This window comes from Podarcis gaigeae, assembly GCF_964106915.1.
Source record: "Podarcis gaigeae genome assembly, chromosome: 13".
In the NCBI taxonomy this organism is placed as follows: domain Eukaryota; kingdom Metazoa; phylum Chordata; class Lepidosauria; order Squamata; family Lacertidae; genus Podarcis; species Podarcis gaigeae.
This window is the reverse complement of record NC_139689.1, coordinates 55,042,116-55,065,951: the sequence shown is the minus strand read 5'-3', so window position 1 is coordinate 55,065,951 and position 23,836 is coordinate 55,042,116. Positions and strand designations below refer to the sequence as shown.

General features: G+C 46.5%; 1 protein-coding gene across 1 annotated transcript; it reads right to left on the bottom strand.

The window, feature by feature from the left end:
• Nucleotides 1–419: 419 nt before the first annotated feature.
• On the bottom strand, nucleotides 420–20,289 carry DAO (D-amino acid oxidase). Its single transcript, XM_083710157.1, has 12 exons — nucleotides 19,929–20,289; nucleotides 13,604–13,728; nucleotides 11,950–12,165; nucleotides 11,269–11,383; nucleotides 10,768–10,844; nucleotides 10,148–10,213; nucleotides 9,616–9,670; nucleotides 7,309–7,413; nucleotides 7,026–7,108; nucleotides 4,019–4,136; nucleotides 1,106–1,204; nucleotides 420–776 (listed from the first exon to the last, which is right to left on the bottom strand). The coding sequence occupies exons 3-12, from the start codon at nucleotides 12,141–12,143 to the stop codon at nucleotides 645–647; spliced, it is 1,044 nt and encodes a 347-aa protein (XP_083566283.1). The 5' UTR covers nucleotides 12,144–12,165; nucleotides 13,604–13,728; nucleotides 19,929–20,289; the 3' UTR covers nucleotides 420–644.
• Nucleotides 20,290–23,836: the final 3,547 nt, after the last annotated feature.

The window sequence follows — 23,836 nt, the reverse complement described above, 5'->3', positions numbered from 1 at the left end:
ACACCCATCCCTAGAGAGACCTGCTGCACATTTCCAATGTTTGGCAATGTTGAGTCTGGCTATTGCAAAGAACAGTCTTAGCAGCTCCTTGTGACCAAGGGTGGGATTGAAGTCACTGTCAATGGCCAGGAGAGCTAATACCAGGTCTGGGGTTAGAGACTGGTTTCTTATTGCAGAAAGGTCCATGAATATAGACCACAAATAAGCTGTTAATATTTCACACTGCCACCACATATGAAGGAGGGTGCGCTTGTGACCATAGGCTCTCCAGCATAGCAGTAAAGTATCTTTCAGGATGTGTAACAGTCTAACAAGCATCCAATACCAGCATAGTAAAAGCCTGAGGGATGCTGCCTTTATTTTGGCAGAAATTGTCTTAATAGGTAGAGAGGATCATACCTTCAGCTTGCTTCCTTGAATAATCTTTAAGAGTATTATTTCTTTATTTCATATAATTTATATACCAATTGATTGTAAGAGGGTGGGGAGACTCCAAGAAGTTTACAAGAAGAACAAAGCAATACAAGAAAAACAAAGCAAAACAATCTATGAAAACAGTTAAAAACTCGGCTCCTTAATCCTGCAAAGACAGATCCATCCTGCAAGTAAAAGTCAGCGAAGTGGCCTGAACTATTGCCACGTGCTCAGAGGTTGGCATGGGGTGGCTTGGCCAACCTCTTGTCTTCTAGAATCTTCCCAAACAAATGGGCTACCTCCATGGCACAACCCCAGTGGATGGTGAGCCCAAAACCACCATGGCCATAGTTGTGGATCACCTGAGAGAGAAGGAAAAGGCAAGAAAAGAGCTACTTCACCAGGGAAAACAGCAGGAAGGAAAACATTACTTCCTATGGCAACTGAATGTCAGAGTCAATTAATGCACCATCCACACATCAAACACACAGAGAACTGCATTTTGTTTCACTAAATTTCAGTAGGGCTAGCTTACTCATACACAGGACTGCAGCCTTAGAGTAACACCCCCACACCCCCACAAGGATATATGAGAGTCCTAGCCTCAGCATGTGTGAGATACCATGCAAGGCCTGATCCTGTTCCACAAATCAATGCACCATGCACACCATGCACACGGAAAGTTACCCACCTCTGATTGTAACATCCCATGGCGAACAGCCTGGTGTTCTAATCGGACTCTTGGCCGTACGGGACGATGACCGCTCCATTCATGGATGATTTTGGCTTTCTGGAAGCAGCAACATGCATGGTTATTCAGAGCAGGCAATTGTAAGAAAACATGGGAAGTAGGGACAGCAATCCACTTTGCCAGTGCTTATACTGAATCTTCCTGTGGAAGAGCCATAACACAGTGGTAGAAGACTGGGGTGTTGCAACTCCAGCTCAAGGATAGGAAGCTGCAGCTCCCCTCCCCATCAGCGCCAGTCAGCCTGCCATCAAGGGCAGTGATGGCCAAACTTGGCCCTCCAGCTGTTTTGGGACTACAGTTCCCATCATCCCTGACCACTGGTCCTGTTAGCTAGGGATGATGGGAGTTGATGTCCAAAAACAGCTGGAGGGCCAGGTTTGGCCATCACTGGTCAAGGGTGATGGGAGTTGTAGTTCAGCAACATCTAGAGGGCCCCTGCGGGTCCCCCATTCCTGGGCCACAGACTTGGGCACAGCCCTGTCTGAGATCTAGGGATGCCACCTTGGGTTGGGGAAAGTACAGGATGGGGCAGACAAAATAAAGGCAGGTGGGGGGAATGGGAGGAGCTAAAAATTACTTTACCTGGTGCAGAAATGACTTCAAAGCACTACAATTATCAAATGGAAGCTATCAGTAACTGCAAACACTCCAACAGCAATATTGAAAGGAACTCTTCCCCACCTGCTGAATTTCTGCCTGCCAGAATCATGATGAATATAGAAACCCAGCCAAAAAAGAAAAAAAAGGGGGGGAGGAGAGAGAGATAGCAACAAATTCTGCTTCTCTTCCTCATAGAGCTTTGCTTCCAGCATCCTAACAGGGTTCACACAACCCCTCATCCCCCTGAGAGCTTCAATTTGATGCTTTAATGCCTAGGGATGGACAAATTATCATTATTATTTATTAAATTTATATACCACCCTTCATCCAGGCAATTTCAGTGACAGAACCCTAAATGTGAAAAGCCCTCCTCTGCAGACTCCATGCGATCTATTCTAGAGGTGGAAATAAGCCAAGAGACCCTTAAACACACAGTGAGAGGCACAGTGAGACTGAGCTATGAGAATGTTGACCTGTGCTTTAATTTACTTTTTAACTTATTGTTGGTTTTAATTTTTTTAATAACAGTAATAACTTTTTACTAACAATTTCATTGTTTTATTCTTTGTGGTTGCTGTTTTTTAGCAATCAAGCTGTATACAAATATTATGAAATAGGTCTGCCACCAGATACATTACTTGTCTATGCAAACTGGCCTCCATTCATACATTACTTGTCTGTGTAAACATGGTACAAACTCTTTAAGCCACCAGGAGCAAGAGATTTTGGGTATAATATACAGTTTGCAGCATGGGAAAACCAGTGCTTTCTTCTTTAAAATAATGTTTAGGGGTACTCTCATTTTGACTCAAGAAAATCACCATTTTATAGTTCAAATCAGGAAAAATAAATACAGTAAATGGACAAAAGTACAAAAATTCACAAAATGTTTAGGGGTATGCATACTCTTGCATCCCCCCACAAAAAGCACTGGGAAAAACTATGGAGAGAGGATTTGAAATTTATGTGTTATACTTCAACAAAAAATTATATGAAAATGATGTATTGCTGATATTTAACCCCAAGTAAATTAGCAAAAATGTATAGGACAAGTTCAAATGTTTGTTGCAAATGTAAGGAAAAGGAAGGCACCTTTTATCATATGTGGTGGAATTGTAAAGGAATTCTGGGAAATGATATAAAATAAATTAAAAAAATGTTTAAAATCACTTTTGTTAAAAAAAACAGAAACCTTTTTGTTAGGAATTGTAGGTGCAGAGATACTGAAGAAACTGAAAAGACTTTATGTATGCTACAACAGCAGCAAAGATGCTTCTTACCCAGAGTTTGAAAGATGACAAGATATCTACTAGGGCGGACTGGCAGATGAAATTATTGGACTACGCAGAGAGGGCAAGATTAACCAGGGAAAATCAGAACTCAGGAGTGTCAGGGGCTGCCATCAAGGGAGGGGAGAGAGGCAGGAACGTCCAGAGAGCCTCCCCCTTTGTTGAGCAGCTGCACCTTGGCAGGGTCTGGTGAAGGCGAGGCCTCAGGAGAAATGGATGAAGAAAGAAGGGGGGGGGGGTTGCAAAGGCTCACTCAGCCTGAGATGAGCCTCAAAGCGGATCCCAAGGAGTTGTTTTCGCCAGGGGAATAAACGTAAGGAAAAGAGGCGGAGAGGGGGTTTTCTCCGGGCTTTTGTGCTGGAAGGCAAACCGGAAGAAACCACTTCTGGAATCTGCTAGTGATTGAGGCAGACATGGATTTTGGACTTCTGCACTCTACATAGTTTGCACTCAATAAAACCTGTAAAAGACAGGTCAGAGTCCTGGCTGTTTGTGAGCAACCACACACATTCCTCACAAGGAGGATCAAAACTTCAACAAAGAATGGGATAAATATATATTGTACTTGAAAGACCACTGTAAACACTTGAACTCTTTGGCAGGCTTTAAATAACTCTTGCAATGATACAAGATTTTGGATACAATGGAGAATGGTAAATTAGATGGACTTATGCAGTTTAAAAAGTTATTTAAAAAACCCATGGAGGTGAGGAGGGAAGACTTGAGATTCAGAAGAATCTTGTGTAAATTTTAATGTCTTTAATAATATTACTTGTGTGAATGAATTTGTAAAATCAAATAAATATTATTTCAAAAAATAAATAAAGGAACTCCTTTAACCCAAGGGAAACTCAAAGCAGGTTGTGCTGTGCCCGGAACTCCCCCCTGTGTACAGGGAAGGCTTGGAGAGCAGGACGGCCTGCTCAGTCCCCGCAGCAGCACTGACCCACGCTGGTCACTGTACCTGGAGGCTAGGAAGCAGCTGACAGCACCCTTGCCAAATGCGCTGGTGGTCCTGGGGGCTGTTCTCTTGACTCCAGTTTCCCAGCTGAAATATTCCTCCCAATGTCACTGCGTTGCTCCTGCAGCAGAAACAGAAAGGGAAGTGGCAGCGTGTGTGTGTGGAATCGGCCCTAAGCCAGGTTGGAAGAAATGGTGTCAAGCAAGAGTCACACAAGTGTGCCAGGCGGGCTACTGCCAAGCCACAATGACAGTCTACTGCATTGGTGTCAGCATCCTGCTCCTGCTCCTTTTGCCTGTGGGAGAAGTGACACTCTGAGTCTCCCAAGCAATGCTTGTGTGCATCACACCACGAACGTCCCAGGGCTCCAGGATGGCCAGAGGCCCCAAGGAGATCCTTTGGGGGCCTGTGATCATTTAGGCCACATCCACACCATTTAAAGTACCGTATTTTTTGCACCATAACACTCACTTTTTTCCTCCTAGAAAGTAAGGGGAGATGTCTGTGCATGTTATGGAGGGAATGCCTACGGATGGTGGGGGGATCTGCTGCAGTCGTGAGCAGAGGATCCATGGTTCCCCTTCCTTCCCTCCTCCGTGGCTCGCTTTGAAACAGCAAAGAGGGAGAAGAGCCGCTGAGTGGGGAGGAGACAGGGACAGAGAGCCTGCTCCTTTAAAGGAGCAAAGCGGGAGAGGAGCCACTTACACGAGTGTAAGCGGCTCCTGTCCAGTTGGTTCCTTTAAAGCAAGCAGGCTCTCTGTCCCTCTCTCCTCCCCACTCAGCTTGCTAAATAGCAGCAAAGTTTTTCAGCTCGCTAAGCTGGGGATGAGCGGGAAGGAGGGAGAAAAGCAGAGACTGCTTGCTTTAAAGGAGCAAAGTGGGAGAGGAGAGGAGCCTTCTCCCTTTATACCCCTCTTCTGCATTATTAGCAGCATCCTTCTCCACACACCCCACGCGTGTTCCTTCTCCCCTTAAGCCCCTCTCCTGCATTATTAGCAGCATCCTTCTCCACACACCCCACGCATGCTCCTTGTCCCTTGAGTGCTTTTCCTTCCCTCCCCACTTAAAACATGGTTACAAAGCATGGATCCACATGGATCCTCAGGATTTTTGCACTGGGTCACCCCAAATTCACCATCAGATCACATAGCATGTCCATGGCTACATCTTGCACCAAAAAAATCACGTACCCACTGTTGCCTGGGGCCGCAGTGGTGCAAAAACGTGGTTACAAAGCATGGATCCACATGGATCCTCAGGATTTTTGCATTGGGCTACTCCAAACTCACTGTCAGATCACATGTCTGTGGCCACAGCATGAACCACAAAAATCATACATCCACTGTTTTGTTTAGAATATTTTTTTCTTGTTTTCCTCCTCTAAAAACTACGTGCGTGCTATGGTCGGGTGCGTGTTATAGAGCAAAAAACACGGGTACATAGTTTCTTCCAAGGAATCCTGGGAACTGTCATTTGTATGGGGGTTGTAGCTTCGGGGGGGGATGGACAACCAGTGGCGTAGCGTGGGGGTGCAGGGGGGGCTGGCCGCACCGGGCGCAACATCTGGGGGTTAGGGTTAGGGGGCACAAATCCACGGGTTAGGGGGCGCAAATCCATGGGTTAGGGGGCACAAATTACTTGCCTTGCCCCGGGTGCTGATGATCCATGCTACGCCACTGCGGACAACTACAGTTCATGATTCTTTAGGGGAAGCCATGCACTTTAAATGCATGGTGTGGATGTGACCCATGATTACTGTCCTATCTGTTACCTCTGTGTGTTGTGGGTTGGGATGGGCAACAGATCCTGAAATGGCCAAGTGAACAAGGGTTAAGAAAACACATAAAGCACAAGGGGTGGAAATGTTTCAGCCCAAAGGCCAATCACCCTCATAGGGGCCGCATTCCAGTAGTAATTGTAGGCTGGGGTTGAGGGAGAATTTCAATTCTGTTTGCATTTAAACTTGAATGTATCAAATCTGCACCTTCTGAAACAACATGAGAACCAAAGCACAGCCATCCTTCGAAATTTGCACTTAACTGAACCTTGCAATGCAGTTCTCCAGCAAATGTTTGCAGAAATGCGCTTATTAGGTGACAGTGTGCATAGAAATGAATATATTGTGAAAATAACATGCAAAAATGCACCATATGAGGGGAAAGAGTTTGCAAAAACGTGTACATGAGTCAAACCTACAGATAAAAATGTGTTTGTTAGCAGAAATATACATGTAAAATGCTGAATAATTTTCATGAAGGGTTTTTTTAAAATTGCAAAATGTGAACTGAACTTATGATTAGCAAAACCAGAAAGAGAGATAACTGAAATGGACAGCTCCTTCTATCCCTAATGAAAAAAGTGTTAATTAGGAGAAATTTGCACATAAAAAGCTGAAGAATTTTTGTGAGGATTAAAAAATAAATAAAAAATCAGACATTGCTGCAGAAATGTGGAAACTTAATCCAAGGCTGGAAAAATTAGAAACTGAGAGGACTCAGAAGGACAGATCTGTCCATCCCCACAAAGGCAAAAGTGGGCGAGATGCGACACTTATCTTTGTACATTAGGCTACATTCCAGTTGCACAAAAGACAGAAATCTCTGCACCCGGCACCTCACACGCCCCTCCCTCCCTCCAGGCAAGCAAGCAAGCAAGCAAGCAGTGTTGCCCCAGGGGAAGGACACATCCAAGCAGGTTAAAGCGCTTGAGGTGGGTGCCAGCAGATGGTGTGAAGTGAGGGTGCAGACCAAGAAGGGTCCTAAGCACCAAAGAGGCCTGGAAGGCTGCACCCAGACCCTGGGCTTGAGATTCCCCAACCCTGAGCAAGCATTTATTTGGGTCTACAACACAAATGTCATTGGGCTTCCCCAACGAGGAGTCCTCCAGATGTTTTGCAGTACAGCTCAGCAGCACACTGGCAGGGCCTGATGGGAGCTGGAGGAGCAAACATCTGGAAGGCATCCAATTGGGGAGGACGACATTCTGTCATAGTCAGTTATGTTTTCCTTACCCAGGTATGATGTAAGGTGTGTTATAGATCTCAGTCTCAACATCATGGGTGATGATGAAATGCTTCACCCAGGGGGCCTCGACCTAGAGAGCCAAAACAAGCAGAGGCAATAGCAAGGGTGTATTGCTGCATTCACCCCAGCAGCAATGTCACAGATTTGCTGACCCATCAATCCCATCATAGCCCCACCAGGACTGCAGGTAGATATGTGCTTCTTCAGATACAGGCAGCTTCTTCCCTTCTTGCAAGGCAGCCAAAAGAATCCTAGAAAGCCTGGCCTCACCTTGATGACTTGGCCCCGGCCCGGGCATAACTCAGGGTCAGGTTGTAGCTCCCCAGCACGAACCCCTGTGCAGTTGATTATGATGTCCACGCCTTCAGCCATCAACTAAGCAAAAGACAGATTTGTGGTGTTACTGTCTCTGAAGGCAAATGGGAACTGGAATCCAAAAACATATAGAAGGCCAGAGGTTGGCCACCCTGGTTTTCTGTCCTGCTTAGCAAAAAATGCCTAAAGCAGGGCAGAAATTATTGGAGCCATACTCCAGAAATATCTAGAGAGAGGGCAGATGGTTGGGGGTTGTGACGTTAACATATGAGAGTGCTGGAGGTGAAATAGTTAAACAGGTTACCCAATCAGAACCCAGGGGGGTGGAGTCAGAGGAACTATAAAACCAGCGCTGGGAGGGGCAAAGGGGGAGTTTGTTGGGAGTTGGGTGGTTGGTTGGAGTGGGAGTGAATTGGGATAGAGTCTGGGGGTAGGTTGAGAGTTAGTGTAGTGAAATAAGCCAGGAACAGTTAGGAGCTAGGAAGACAAGTAAATATCTGAGAGGTGGTTTAGTGAGTGAGAGCAGGTAGCGGAAGTTATAGGTCTGGATAGGCACCCCATGATTGTAACTGACCGATACCGTTTATGAAACTACACACGCTTGTTAAACTGCAATAAATAAACAGAAGTTTATGTTCCAATGTAACCCTGACGGGACTCAGTATTGTACCAGGTAGGGCCTGGGTGGTGGCAGCGAGAAATAAAGTGGTGGCACAGGGATCAATAGACGGTGAAGCGTCCAGGGATGTCTGGGCTTACAGTCACACCAAGCATTTAAAGCACTAGGTTGTCACTTGAAATAATCAAGGCTTCCCCCAAGGAATTCTGGGAACTGTAGTGTGTTAAGGATGCTGAGAGTTGTTATGAAACCTCCAGAGCTATACGGTTCCCTGTGAAGAGGGATTGATTGTTAATTCACTCTGGGAGTCATAGAATCTTAGAATTGTAGAAAAGGAAGCGACCCCAATGTTCATCTAGCCCAACCCCCTGCAATGCAGGAATCTCAGCTAAAGCATCCATGTAGTTCCGGGAGAGGAAGAGGGGCCTCTTCACACGTCTCAGAACCCTTAACAAACCACAGGTCCCATAGTTCTTTGGGGGAAGCCGTGTCTGTTTAAAGTGGCATCATAATGTGTGGTGTGTATTGTTGGACTACAATTCCCATCATCCCTGACCACTGGGCTGGCTGAAGCTGATGGGAGGAGTTGTAGTCCAGCAATAGCTGGGACCCAAGGCTGGTCTAGTGTCTCAAAGTGGTTTCCCAACGCGGTTCCGAAGGACTCCAAGGAACCCTCAGATATAACCCTTGGCACCTGCCAATGCCCCCTACCCTTCCAATGTTTATAATTTAAAGGAGGTGTTGAGTGGGGAGCACAGGTGCTTCACCTGTCGGGGGGGGGGTCGCATCTGAACATTGCTGGTTTTTCTTTTGTAAAAAGGTTTTTGGTTGTGCTACCAACAGTTTCCAAAATTTCCAAATATGCCCGAGGGCTAAAAAAGTTAGGGACTCCTAGTCTGGAATATCCTATCATCTTTGATCCTGTGTTGTAGACGACACATTGTCCCTTGGCAATATTGAAGAATTTCAACTTTGTCTTTTGTAAACCTTTGTCAAAGATGCCAAAGTTCCAGAATGGCGTTTTACCAGCAACTGACATATTTCTATCCAAGCGTATTTAAGAAAACTCCAGGAGAGGATTGGAATGACCACTGGAGATGCCAGGGGGAACTATTCCAGACTGGTGGAAAGGTTTTAAGGCTGGTCCCACCTTCCAGGGTTATGGCTAATCTGAGTAAGGGGAAGCAACTGGGCCACATTAATTCAGAGAAGCATAGAACAGCAGAGCTGGGAGGGAACCAAAGGGTCATCTAATTCTAATCCAAACCTGTGCTGTGCAATGCAAGAATCATAACTAATTTGTTTTTATATTGTGTTATTCAAAAAATTAAATACAGTTCATGTAAACATATATATGGGTGGGTTGTTATTATTATTTTTACAATCTTGCAGGAATTCAGAATTTATTTATTTATTGAAATTTTGTATACCACTGGACTGTGAAAAACCTCAGACCTCAAAGCTTTCTCCTTCCCCAAAATTCCTTGCTCCAGTTCTGCTCAAAATGCAGCCATATTTAAAGCCTAACGATAGACTCCCCCCTCCCCTCCCCCTCTATCTAATCCTGTCCGCAGTTGGTGGAGAATGGAAATAAATGCCTTTATCAATGCCCCTCCCAGAATACATTTAAATTCCCAACTAACCTCCTGGAAGGACTCAATTTTCCGATGAAAGAACTTGACGCTCTGCAGCTTTAACCTGTAAGACAAATGTTGCCTTGTAAACAACAGGGCGAGCCACTGTAACTGATGGCTAACATTCTGACACTTCTCCAATTCTGGTGACATCCCTAGAAAGAGCCCAGTGAGGTCTTAGCATGCTGGCTGACTGTTGGCACTGGATGCTGGGTGACTATTAGGGCTAGAGGAACCCTGAAAAGCCAGCCGGAGTGGGAGAAATGGAATAGAGTATCTTGACAGGAACCATGGCTGGCTGGCAGCCTCTTCCGGACAAAGGGCACTTGCAGAGCACCTGCTATGCCTGTGGAAGGTTCCATGTTCCGTTCCCAATTCCCAAGGGCATCTCCCGGTAGGGCTGGGAGGGAACTGAAGAGCCAGTCAGTGTAAAGATAATACTGAGCTTGTCAGACCAATGGTCAAACTCTGACAAGGCACCTTCTCATGGTCAGTATGGATATTGTCAGAACAGAGAGAAGAAAGCAAATATCATACACACCTCTTTGTAAGCCAGGGTAGATATCGTTTGCCCTCCAGCATCAGAGCTGTGTTGAACCAACCATAGCTGAAACCAGGGAAATGAAAGATAAGGACATAGAAATGGGCTACCATCTGAAATACAGGGGTCCCTTCACTTATGCGGGGCTTTTGTTCCCGGGCTACATGCAGACATGTGAAATCACATAAAGTGGAGAGGGCGTTGTTGAAAGAGGCTGGAAAGCGACTCTCTCTTAGTGGACTCTATCCATCCCATCCACCTTCCTCAAGTGGCAATGCACCCTTTCGAGCGCATGTTCTGCTTGCCTCTGGTGACTGGAATGTTGAGCTGGGAGTCAGAGGGTTAGTGGTTCCTGGTGCCCGGGGCCACTGTGGGGCCTCTTGGCACTCTCCCTGTTAGTCTTGGAAGGTGCTGGAGGAGGTTTCTGCAAGTCTATGATTCTATAATAGCCGTCACATCCAGGGAGTGTCATTTATGCCACTGGAATTTACCTCTCCCCCTCCTCATTTTAGTCCTGCTCTAGATGGCCTCCTAGCCCACCAGAGAGGTAGTGTCAGCCTTATCTCACAAAGCAAACCATGACACCCAAAACCTAAAGGGAAGAGAGAATTGATCAATACCTGTAGCCAGGGAAGAGCTCAAGCTCTTTCTGTGACAAGGTCCTAAATCCCAAAACGATATTCTTCCATGATGGGTCCTGCAGAGGAGAAAGTATTGTGCCAGTTATAAGGCAACTGAGAGAAGAGTCCACATGTCTAAGATGCTCTGGTCCAGTCACCTTGTTCTCTGTGAAAATTGATAATTTGTACCAAATGGCGTCATTTAACTGTGATTCATGCACCACTTCTTGAGCAAGTCATTCAAGAAATTAGAATAGATTTCACTAACAAAGATGGATGCACCTGAGATGCATTTGGCCTCATGTTCCTACAACTATTGGTTGTGTGTTTCCCCTTCTGCTTTGCAGTGATGCAGAAATAGCCATATTGAGTGTCATACAAATAGGCCATTGAAAGCAATCTCCCATTATCATCTGTCTATGCAATACTCCAGAACTCCTTCTACAAGGAAGACCAAACATCCTTTGAAATAATTGCTCTTTTTTAACATCAGTTACTTACCGGAACTGGCTGTGTAAAGAGATTGTATCCAGAGAGCAGAAACAACCCCATCTTCTCAGCTTCTGGTGAATTAATGTGTTGAAGAAGATAATCAAAAGTCTCTTTATTCCAGAGTCTGTCATATTAAATAATACAGTCAGACAATTACACACTCTAGGATTGTACTGTAAATTTTCCTGCAACTTGATGGTCTACCAGAAAACAGAATGGATGAGTCTCTCGATGCAATGCCTCTCCCAAGACAAATATGCCAATACAATGCCTTTCCCGTAATGGTGGATTGTTTATTGTGCCAGGAATTAGTCCAACCCACCCCCACCGAGGCTGGCATGCTTCCCCTCTCCTCCCCTTCTCCAGTATGTCTGCAAGGAGGAGTTGGGAAGTATTTGCTTTTGATTTCAACTATCCACAGTTTAGCATCACATTCAGACTCTAAACTATGGTTAACCTTAGCTACAGTACCATGTGTTTCAACCAAATTCTAGGCCCTCTGCCTGGTTCCCTGTAAGCTCACTTCTTGCAGGTTGTCACAGAACAAATTCAACTAACCAAAACCAACCAACTGAGAATGATGTTTTGTCAAATACCCCTCTAAGTTGTCTGTTATGTCCCGTGACATTTTCTACCACCGCCAAATGCCAACCCTGACTCCACCGTCCTGTAGAGTGAAAGGGGTCTTACGTTTCTTGAGTGTTTCCCTTGTCGTAGAGATATGGCTGCCAAAGACCCGCTGCCCCGTCGCTGATGGTGTGAGGCGTAAACTGGTCGGCGTAGATCTCTATTTCCAGGGGCTGATCTGCTGAGTGGTATCGGTCACAGATGCAAAGGGCTGTGGACAGTCCAATGATGCCGGCTCCAATCACAGCAACACGCATGGTGGGAGGCTTAAATTCTCTCCTGGGGGAAGAAAATGGCTACAGCTTTGTACACCTGGCATTAAATCCCAACAAACATAGCAGAACTCATTCCTGGGTGGCCATACCTAGGCTTGGTAACTCTATTTGCATCCCCTCCAACATTCCTCAGATTAAAATAAGGACTTTTCTCACTTCCTTGCCCCTCCTTGACCTCCCCATTTTTTGTCCCCCACTATAGAGCATTTCCTATTAGAAGAAGGGCAAGTGCTGCCACTACTACACCAACAAGACAAAGCATACACACACCATCCCCCATCCCAGGAAAACTCCTTAATCCCAATTTTATTTTATTTGGGGTGTCCTGGTTCTTCCTTTTTGAAATATGGCAACCCTAGGATTGGAAGGCACAAAAGCATGCAGGCTGGTGCGTTTCTAGGTCAGTGTGCCACACTCCAGCCGGGAGAGCCTGGCACACCCTCCAGATGCCGCTCCTTCTGCTTAGGGACTAACAATAGATCCCTCTGTGCACAGTAATGCCGGCATGAAAGGGCTGCTTCCCAGTTCTCAAAACTCTGCACCCACTGGCCAGAGAACTTGGCTTCCCTTGTGGCAGAGTCTTGAATGGCTATTCTGTCAGCACAGCTGTTTCTTTCAGAGAAAGACAGCAGAAAGAAACCCTGCAAGTGGCAGAAAAGCTTATTGCCAGAATAACAAAATCTGAGATTTTTTTGGGGGGGGGGGGGACCTGTGCTAGCTTAAAAAAAAGAATTTGCTTTCTTGCATAAGAACAGGAGAAGAGGCTGCTGGATCAGGCCATTGGCCCATCTAGTCCAGCCTCCTGTTCTCAGAGTGGCCAAGCAGATGCCCCCAGGGGAAGCCAGCAGGCGGGAGCCAAGCCCAGGACCCCTCTCCCCTCCTGCACTTCCCAGCAAGTGGGATTCAGGAAAATTGCTGCCTCCCTCCAACCGTGGTGGCAGAGCATAGCAGCCTTATCCTCCACGAACCATCAAACGTGAATATTCTTGGTAATGCTGGAGTTTAATACAAGCAGAAAATGTGTTGCTCTCTTTTGAAAGATAGACTGGACGGTAATTTATAATGGACTGCTGCAAACAAACAAACCAGCGAGGGACTGTCCCAAGGAATGGTCAAATGAAGCCTTTTTCCCTATGAGGAAAGGTTGCAGCTTTGGGGACTGTGAGTAAAGATGAGTAAGGGGAAACATGATAAATAGTGTTTAAAATCACGCGGAGCATAAAGACAGTAGATGGAGACACCCACCCACCCACCCACCCATAACACTAGAACCTGTGGACATCCAGTGAAGCTGAATTCAGGAGATGTTTAACAAGGATTTCTTCATGCAGCACAGAGCTGAACTGTGGAGCACCTTCCCAGAGGGATGGCCACCAACTGAGATGGCTTTAAAAGAGGACTGGGAATTTGTGGAGGAGGAGAGGGCTGCTCTGCTTCCTCACCTGAAGGATCTTGCTGGTGGGCTTCCAGGAGGCAACTGCTTCAGCACTGTGGGAACAGGAGGCTGGGCTCAATGGGTCACTGGCCTGATCCAGGAGGCTCTTACGTTTTTATACAGGGCACCAGGCTGGGGAGGAAGGCCCACATGTAAATTAATGCACATGAACTGCAAGGCATCCGCCCAGAACACAGCCTGCCCATCCCCCACCCCCACAGCTGCCAAGGTGTAGTTTGTGTTGTGTATTGAGTCAAAGGATTTTATATCTGCATTATTATTGTCTGTATTTGCATTAGGGTAAAGTAACTGCCTTTTGGTTCCAGAGGGTACAGCTACTATTGGTTCATTTAAGCTGCTGTATTTGGATCCTCTGTCTTATTGGTTTCCTCCAAAAGGCAGGACTGTGATTGCCTGATATTGTTCCCTCCAAAATGTATCCTTTCTAGCTTGTTCCCTGTCCCTATAAATGTAGCTCTCCCCTCCTCAGTCTTCAGTCTTGTTGCTTTAATAAAGAAGTGTTACTAGAGAACTGTCTCCAGCATATTATGTCAAAAGAGCTGAAATCACAAACCCCACGTCACAACAACTGGCGACGAAGGTGGGATCCGGAAAGCTGAGGAGCGGTTAAACGCAGCCCTGCCTCAGAGTCCGGATTGTAGCTAAGAACAAGACTCACTGGCCAGCTGAGAAGACGACCCTGCCCACAGGACAATGGAGAGTTCAAGGGTATTGGAGCCCTTCCAGCCATCAGAGCCCCACACATGGGAAGACTACGTCGAACGCTTCGAGTTCTTCGCAGTGGCTCAAGGGATCACCGATGCCAGCAAAAGAAGGGCCACATTCCTGAGCTACTGTGGGCTTGAGACCTTCAAGCTGGCCAAGGCATTGCTTGCCCCAGCGAAGCTAAGTGAGACATCTCTCAAAGATATTCTTGCCTGCCTAACAAGCCATTTAGCACCTACTGAGACCAAGATGGCCCGGCGGATGGAGTTTCATAAGAGGCAGCAGCGTGCTGGGGAGTCTGTATCTGCATTTCTAGCTGAACTGCAGAAGCTCGCTCAGCACTGCAACTTCCAAGATCTGGAAGAGACTCTCCTGGATTGGTTTGTCGGTGGTCTGAGCAGCAAGAAAGCCAGAAGATGCATCGTGGCTAAAGAAGAGGTTACCCTTGCTTCAGCCTTGAAGGAGGCCACCGCCATGGAGAATTATGAAAGAGAGGAGCTTGATGCCAGTCGCAGGGTCCCTAAGCCACAGATAGAAGTTGCGCATGCCATGGACGAGCTAGAGGCTACTCCGAGCCAGAGCCCAGTCCGTGGGGTCGAGTCAGTGCGTCAGGCCTGCACAGTGCACAAAGATCACCGAGGCAGGTGCCCTGGTTGTGGCGGAAACCATGAGCGGAAGAGTTGTCGTTTCCGGGATGCTATGTGCTGGACGTGCGGAAAGACAGGTCACATCGCCAGGGTCTGTAGATCGGCGGCGTTGGAAGCGACAGGAGCACCTAGACTGGAGCATCGCAGATCGGCCAGAGCGAACCATGTTCTAAAGGACTGCCACTATGTAACGGAGATCAACAGGAGGGTCGTGCAGTTTCCAGCGCAAGGCAAGGCACACGTCAAGGTGAAGATTGAGGGTCAGCTGTGCGACATGGAGGTGGACTCCGGATCTGGATTCACTATCATGTCGGACCAGACCGCGAGGACATTCTTCCCCAGGGGTAAGTTGCCCCCTCTGGAGCCCTTCCTGGCAACTTTGCAGTCATACTCAGCGGGCCGCATCCATGTCATGGGAATGTGTGCCGTGAGAGTACAGTTCAGGGACAAACAGGCGGTATTCAAACTGGTGATTGCGAAGGGCAGTCGCCCCAGTCTCCTGGGCACTGACTGGTTTCCCGCCCTGGGACTGAGTATATCAGGGCTTAATTCAATCCAAACCTGCCCTGAGATGAGCGAGGCATTATGCAAAGAATTTGCTGGTCTCTTTAATGGAAAACTGGGTTGTTATAAAGGGCCCCCAGTTGACTTCGAATTGGACCCTGGGGTGGCCCCAATCCGACTCAAAGCAAGGCAAGTGCCATTTGCACTGCAACCCAAGATCGAAGCAGAGCTGGATAAATTGGTCAAGCAGGGAGTTCTCTCACCCATGGACTCCGCTAAGTGGGAGACTCCAATCGTCACGCCCCTTAAAGCAAATGGAGAAGTCAGGATCTGTGCTGATTACAAATGTACTATCAATAAGGCACTCAGGGGAAACTCATACCCCATTCCAGTCGTATCACATCTGTTGGCTAAACTGGCTGGGGGCAAGGTGTTCGCCAAAATTGACCTGGCACAAGCTTACCAACAGCTGCCAGTAACCCCACAATCAGCGGAAGCACAGACTATTGTCACACATAAAGGGGCGTTCAGAATTAACAGATTACAATTTGGAGTTTGTGTGGCCCCAGGGATTTTTCAAGGGCTCATGGAACGCCTGTTAAGAGGTCTGCCGGGGGTCTTGCCATTTTTTGATGACGTTTTGATTGCTGGAAAAGACCCACAGGAACTGGTTGCGCGTGTCCGTGCAGTGTTGCTCAAGTTCAAGAAGGTGGGGTTGCAACTAAAAAAGGAAAAATGCAGTTTTGGGGTGCCAACTGTGGAATTCTTGGGGTTTAAAATTGATGCATCAGGCATCCACCCCACAGATGTTAAGGTTAAGGCCATCATCGAGGCACCACGACCACAGAACAAGACGGAGTTGCAGTCATTCCTGGGACTTATTAACTTTTATCATTCGTTCTTACCCCAGAAAGCTTCGGTAGCTGAACCATTACATAGACTGTTGCAGAAAAAGAATGTGTGGCGATGGGGGCAGGAGCAGCAGAAGGCTTTTGACTCTTTGTGAGGAATGCTGAGTAGCAAGAGCGTCCTTGCTCATTATGATGAATCGAAGCCGCTGGTCCTGGCATGTGATGCCTCTCAATACGGCCTGGGGGCGGTGCTGAGTCATAGGGAACCGGATGGGTCGGAAAAGCCCATCTCTTTCTATTCCCATACGTTGTTGCCCACGGAGCGCAACTATGCTCAAATTGACAAAGAGGCGCTTGCAATTGTGGCAGGAATCAAAAAGTTCCATGATTATGTGTACGGTCGTCATTTCTCCATTGAAACGGACCACAAACCACTGTTGGGGTTGTTCAACCCGAACAAACAAACGCCACAAATTCTCTCCCCCAGAATGTTGCGTTGGTCTATATTCCTGAACGGGTTCCAGTACACCTTGACCCATGTGCCGGGGAAGCGGTTGTGCCACGCTGATGCGCTGAGTCGATTGCCCCTTCCTGGCGGGAGCAATGAGGATCCTGCTCCAGCGGAGCACATAATGATGCTGGAAACACTTCCGGGGGCTCCTGTAACGGCTACTGATATTGCTGAGAAAACGAGGAAAGATGCTGTTCTCTCCCGTGTGCTCACTTGGGTGGGGAGGGGGTGGCCAGGTGGTCCGCATGAAGACAAATTCAGGCCTTATGCGACAAGGCAGCATGAGTTATCCATGCATAAGGGTTGTCTCCTGTGGGGAGATAGGGTGATCATCCCAGCACCACTGAGAAACAGGGTTCTTGAGACGCTTCACATGGGACACCCGGGAATGGTCAGGATGAAGTCGCTAGCCCGATGTTATGTGTGGTGGCCTGGAATGGACCAGAACATAGAACAATGGGTACGAACATGCAAGGCATGCCAAGAGGTGCAGCCAGAAGTGGCCAGGGCACCAGTTCACTGGTGGGAGCAGTCCAGATCTCCCTGCACTTAGATTTTGCTGGGCCATTCCAGGGGAAGGTCTTTTTGGTTATCGTCGATGCATATTCCAAATGGTTAGAAGTGGCGATGGTCCCTAGCATGGCATCAGCTGCCGTAATCAAGGTGTTGAGGCAGCTGTTTGCAACCCACGGGTTACCTGAGGCCATTGTATCAGATAATGGGGCAGCTTTTGTATCCCAAGAATTCAGGGCATTCTTGGCTGATAACTTCATAAGAGGGGTCACATCCGTGCCCTTTCACCCATCCTCCAATGGGCAGGCGGAGCGCATGGTAAGAACAGCCAAAGAATCCATTGCGCGCTTAATGAAGGGTAACTGGTCAGCTCGCATCGCGCGAACGTTATTTTTGCAGCATGCGACGCCGTGTACTGCGACGGGCAAGTCGCCAGCTGAGTTGCTCTTGGGTAGAAGATTGGTAACGGTGTTGGATTATGTCCACCCGGATAAAATGCCAAACCGTAATTCAAGAGCAAACCCCCAGGCTGAGACTGACACAACAAGGTATTTCGCCCCTGAAGATCTGGTCTGGGTGAGGAACTATTCACGAGGTTCGCGGTGGGTGGCTGGTGTGGTCACCCGGGCTAGTGGACCTGTGTCCTATTATGTGACCTTGGAAAATGGGCAAGTTTGGAAGAGACATATAGATCAGCTGAGGCGCCGGGCGCTCAGCAGGGAGGAGTCTGATAATTCATCCCTGGCTAACGACGCAGAGCTGCAAGACCAGGGTGAAAATGGCCCAGAGGTGCAATCACCAGGGGCTTCAGCAAATGAACCAGGGTCTGCTAGTCCTCAGGATGACGAGGTACAGGTAGGGGACCCTGAGATGTCTGGGACTCCTTCTGTTCCTGACGAAACCCCTATAGCAGCCCCCCTACCACAGGTGACACCCAATCCAGAACCGGCAACACCTGTTGTCAGGAGATCAAGTAGAAGTTGTAGGACCCCACAGTACCTGAGAGATTACGTCTGCTGTGCTCACTAGGGGGGGAGGGGTGTTGTGTATTGAGTCAAAGGATTTTATATCTGTATTATTATTGTCTGTATTTGCATTAGGGTAAAGTAACTGCCTTTTGGTTCCAGAGGGTTCATTTAAGCTGCTGTATTTGGATCCTCTGTCTTATTGGTTGCCTCCAAAAGGCAGGACTGTGATTGCCTGATATTGTTCCCTCCAAAATGTATCCTTTCTAGCTAGTTCCCTGTCCCTATAAATGTAGCTCTCCCCTCCTCAGTCTTCAGTCTTGTTGCTTTAATAAAGAAGTGTTACTAGAGAACTGTCTCCAGCATATTATGTCAAGAGAGCTGAAATCACAAACCCCACGTCACAACAGTTTGAACTGCTGACAACACACTGGAACAACATTCCAACACTCTTTAACTCAAAGAGCACATGCAGTGGAATGTGCACCCATGGGAAGCTGCTGCCAGTCAGTGTAGACAATACTGAGTTAGGTGAACTAATGGTCTGACTTGGGATAAGGCAGCTTCCTGCATTCACCTTTGTGGGTTTGTTTGTTTTTTAAAGTTAACAGAGAACCTCTTTAGTGCAGAGTACATGAGCAGTGCATGCAACAGATAACAGCCTTCTTTAATGTGTGATGTAGGGGATGGGTGTCCAGGCAGTTTTGTTTGGAATGAAGCAATATGAGGAAACAGCCTGGGGTGGCAGGATCCACAGGGGCAGCACTTCCTGCATCCAGGGTATGCACTGCCTGCCGCAGCTGCTACCACAGTTGCAGCAGTGGCGGTAGCTGCATGCTCCTTGGAGGTTAGATCCACCGCCTGCTTTACAACTCCCAGGGTGAATAGGAGGTCTGCTGGCCTCCCACCCCTAGGGAGGAAATGGTGGAGGGCTGCCCTCTGGCATCTCCTGGGCTCTGCATCTGCCCTGCATGATTCATAGCTCCCCCCTCCCCCAGACCTTGATTCCCAGTTCAACCATTGGGTGAGGTTGATTTGAATGCCCCCCCCCCCGTTTCCAGTGCAGGTCTTCATGTACCCTTTTCCCTGGCAGCGGAGAGGTGCCATTTTGTGGTTCGACTCAGGTGCCAAAATGTCTTGGACTGACCTTGGGTGAAACTATGGGTATTTCAAGTGTTTCCTCATTTTAATCACTGAAATGCTGAGGTTATGCTGGCATTATCAACCTGATTTCCTCTGTCTTCCAAGGGTTTAGGGGAAACTAGCTTGCTATACACCATCATGTCTTGCTTGACAACTGCAAAGACTCAGAAGCAGGGACTTCTAAAATTATTCACAATGGAAGCTGCAATTCTGAAAACTTAACATGTCAGAAGCCACATTTCACCAATTTGCAAAACAGCAGCAGCCCAGGAGATAACTGAATACAGAAAGCACAGCCTGTTTTTAGTTCCTTTCAAGCCAGTTCTTTGCCAGTTCCTACTGCTTTCAAGCCAATCCCCTCGAAGGGCAGAATTCAGAAACAATGAAAGAAAGCAATGTTTTCTGCAAGCACACACAACCACCAGGCAGGCACATTTCTTTTTAGCAAGTCAAAAGAAAAAATAAATGTTACCCTCTTGCTGACAAAATACACTTTCCAGAAATGCTTTTTCACTCAACCATGGCCTCAAGTTGCAGGCAGGCAGGCAGGCAGGCAGGCAGTCTCCAGACTGGATCCTGAGAACGACTTGCAAGGTGACTAGTCACAAACCTTATGTATTTCAGGAGCTTGGAAAGAGGGGTCAAAGTTCCCTGTAGAATGAACATGGGGGAGAATGAGGTGGAGTTTAACCTTCTGTGCTGCCAGAGTTGAAGAGTTGGCATTTCCCCGAGAGAACTCCCTGTTTCAAACTGGGACTCGGTTCCATGACCTGCATTCAGGAAGTGGGAAGAGGGAAGAGCTGGCTGTCAGCTGAAGGGGGAGCAGGTGACAGGAGCAAGTTCCAAAGCAGTAGCAACAGACATGATAGCAGCGCGAGAATAGATTCTGTATGGATTTCCAAAGAATTGGAAACAAGAGTAAAAAAAAATTGAAATCAATCCCAGAACCTTTTCAGACCATAATTCCCTGACTATGGAACTACAAAAAGAAAGCAAAATCTCTTTTATATGGAGATTAAATGATGATTTATTAGATGATCAAAAAATTGTTGAAAAAGCCAAAAAGACCTTGACGGATTATTTTGAAATAAACAGTCATGGGCAAACAAAGTTACAGACGGTCTGGGATGCAAGCAAGGCTGTAATGAGAGGGCTCTTTATACAACAAAACCCATTTAAAAGGAAATTGAGAGAGAAAAAGAAAAAAGAAATATTAGAGGAAATTATGAAAAAGGAGAAACAGCTGCCAAACAAGGCAAATAAAGAGGCGGTAAAACAGGCAATCAAAACATTACAAACCCAATATTCAATGATTATGAATGAGGAAATTAGCTGGAAAATAAAAAGAGCAAAACAAAAATAATTTGAGCACGCAAATAAACCGGGGAATCTGTTAGCCTGGTAGTTGAAAAAAGTGAACAAAGGAACTCCATAAATAAAATTAACATAAATGGCAGAATTACAGACAAGCTGAAGGAAATAAGAGAAGGATTTGTTAAATATTTTTCTGAGCTGTATAGACAAGGGAAAGAAAAAACATTTAAGATAGAAGTGTACATCAGAAATAGCAATATGCCATATTTAAAAGAAGAACAAAAGAACATTCTTAACTCCCAGATAACAATGAAAGAATTACTTGAGGCAATAAAAAGCTCTAAAAATGGCAAGTCTCCAGGTCCGGATGGCTTTACGGCAAAATATTACAAGAAATAAAATGAACAATTAGTGAACCCATTGAAAGATGTTATGAATGAAATATTGAACATAGGAGAAATCCCAGAAACATGGAAACAGACCTATATAAGAGTAATTCCAAAACAAGACGCAGATTTGCTGCAAATAAAAAACTATAGGCCTATCTCCTTGTTAAATAATGATTACAAATTGTTTGCAAATATCCTAGGTAATAGATTAAAAAACACACTAAATAAATATATACATCAAGATCAAGCCGGGTTTTTACCAGGAAGACAAATGAAGAAGAATATAAGGAATATTTTGAATATAATAGAATATTTTGAGGTTAAAAATGAAAAGAAAGCGGCAATGATGTTTATAGATGCTGAAAAAGCCTTTGATAATGTTTCTTGGAAGTTCATGATAAAACTTGCACTTCGTGCTTTCGAACTACTAAGTTGGCAGGAACAGGAACCAAGCAACGGGAGCTCACCCCATCGTAGGGATTTGAACCGCCGACCTTCTGATCGGCACGTCCTAAGCTCTGTGGTTTTACCGACAGCGCCACCCATGTCCATAGATACCATAGAGTATCTTAAATCCACACATACAAAGAAAAAAATAACCTTACATAAATTTACAGTTAAATATTAAATTACTCTTTCCACATATTTTCTAACTAAACTAAGATAAAATAAGATAAAATAAAGTAAAATTCCCATCATTTCCCAATGAATTAACATTTGTAATATTGAATGTACTAATTATTAGCTTCCTCTTAATATATTTTCTAATACTTTCTTACAACATGTTGTACCATTTTTCCTTATTTCTTAATATTTACTTTACGCAAGGGTCACAAGGGTCGAACGCTGCCATAGATGTTATATCACTGTTACATTTTTGTAAATATCTCTTGAACATATCCCATGACTTCATTTCCAGAGAGTTGCGTTTTCACCTGATCCGCCGGCTTCCACCGCTCCCCCCCCCCCCCCGACGCCCTTCGGCACTGGGGCAAGGATCGGAGTTTTGGTGCCGCTGTTCACGGATTGCACGACCTCTCAACACCTCAGACAACCCTCTGAGGGGTGCTTTTTGGAGTGGTGCTTCATCTTAGCACTGCCCCTGACGCTCTGTGAAGTCGGGTCTGACAGAGCTGTCCGCCATAGTGCGGCTACCCGGAAGTCAGTTTCTCAGTACCCTTTGATGTACATGGTATCCTCCTGGACTGATTTAGGGGATACGTATTATAAATAAGGTACTGTATTACAGTGATTGAGTTTGTATCTCCAGGGACATGTCCAGAAAGTAGCAGTGGGTGAGTCTTCCTGAGCCCCCTGGCAGTTGTACTGTTCTCTCCCCAGTGCTCTGTAACGTCTACAATGGTACCTCGGGTTACGTACGCCTCACGTTACATACGCTTCAGGTTACAGACTCAGCTAACCCAGAAATAGTACCTCAGGTTAAGAACTTTGCTTCAGGATAAGAACAGAAATCGTGTGGCTGGCGGCAATGGGAGGCCCCATTAGCTAAAGTGGTGCTTCAGGTTAAGAACAGTTTCAGGTTAAGAATGGACCTCCGGAACGAATTAAATACTTAACCTGAGGTACCACTGTATATGAAGCCTTTGAGAGCCGTCATCAGGAGTTTTGGGGCAATGTGTCACCAGGATGCTGATGACACACAGCTTTACTTGTTTGTAACATCTGAATCAGGAGAGGCTGCCAAAGCTCTGGACCGTTGTCTACATGCAGGGAGGGCCAATCAGCTGTGCTTGAATCCTGGGAAGACAGAGGCTCTTTGGGTGGACGGTTCCCATGTTTGGGAAAATGGGAAGCTGCCTGTTCTGGATGGGGCTGCACTCCTTTTGAGGGAGCAAGGGCAGAGCTGCACCCCAGGGATACATCTTGGTCACTAGGGGCCCAAGGGTCATCTGTGGCTAGCAGTGCTTTTCTTCAGCTTTGACTGGTTCGCAAGCTATGGCTGTTCCTGGACAGGGATAGCCTGACCCCTATATGTGGTCCATGTGTAGATAACCTCTAGGCTAGATTACTGTAATGTGTGCTATGTGAGGCTGCTATATCTGACCACAGCACATCATCAAAATCGCTATACCTATACCTTCAGGATTCATGCTCCAGTTGGTGTTCTGTATCAATTATCCACCACTGAATAAGGCTTATTCATTGAAATGTCTGGCTGTACAAGCTGGCTTTGGGAAATACAATTGCATGCTATTTTATTTTCCTTGATTTGTACAACTACCGTATTGGCCTAAATATAAGCCGCACCTTTAAAATTGGAAGGGGGAGGGGGAAGAAAGAAAAAATATCTGAATATAAGCCGCTCCATTCCTCGCTGCTCCTGGCTTCATACTGGGGGGGGGGGGGAGCCACGCTGTGTTGCCAGTGGCCTTTCCCCTTCCTCGCTCTCCCCCTTCCCGGCCTTGGGGAGAGGACGGGGGACTACATGCGGGGTGGGCGACGCTTTGCCAAGCTCCTGGCACTGTTTGCCCTGTGCTCCTTGTTGTGTACCATAAGGTCACAAATATAAGCCACACTTTAACTTTTCATGGTCAGAATTTGGGGGGAAAGTGCGGCTTATATTCAAGCCAATATGGTACATGTATTCAGCTTGTTTGCATCATTGCATATGGGGATGACTCTACTGGCAACTGAGCTATGATAGCTTTTATAACAT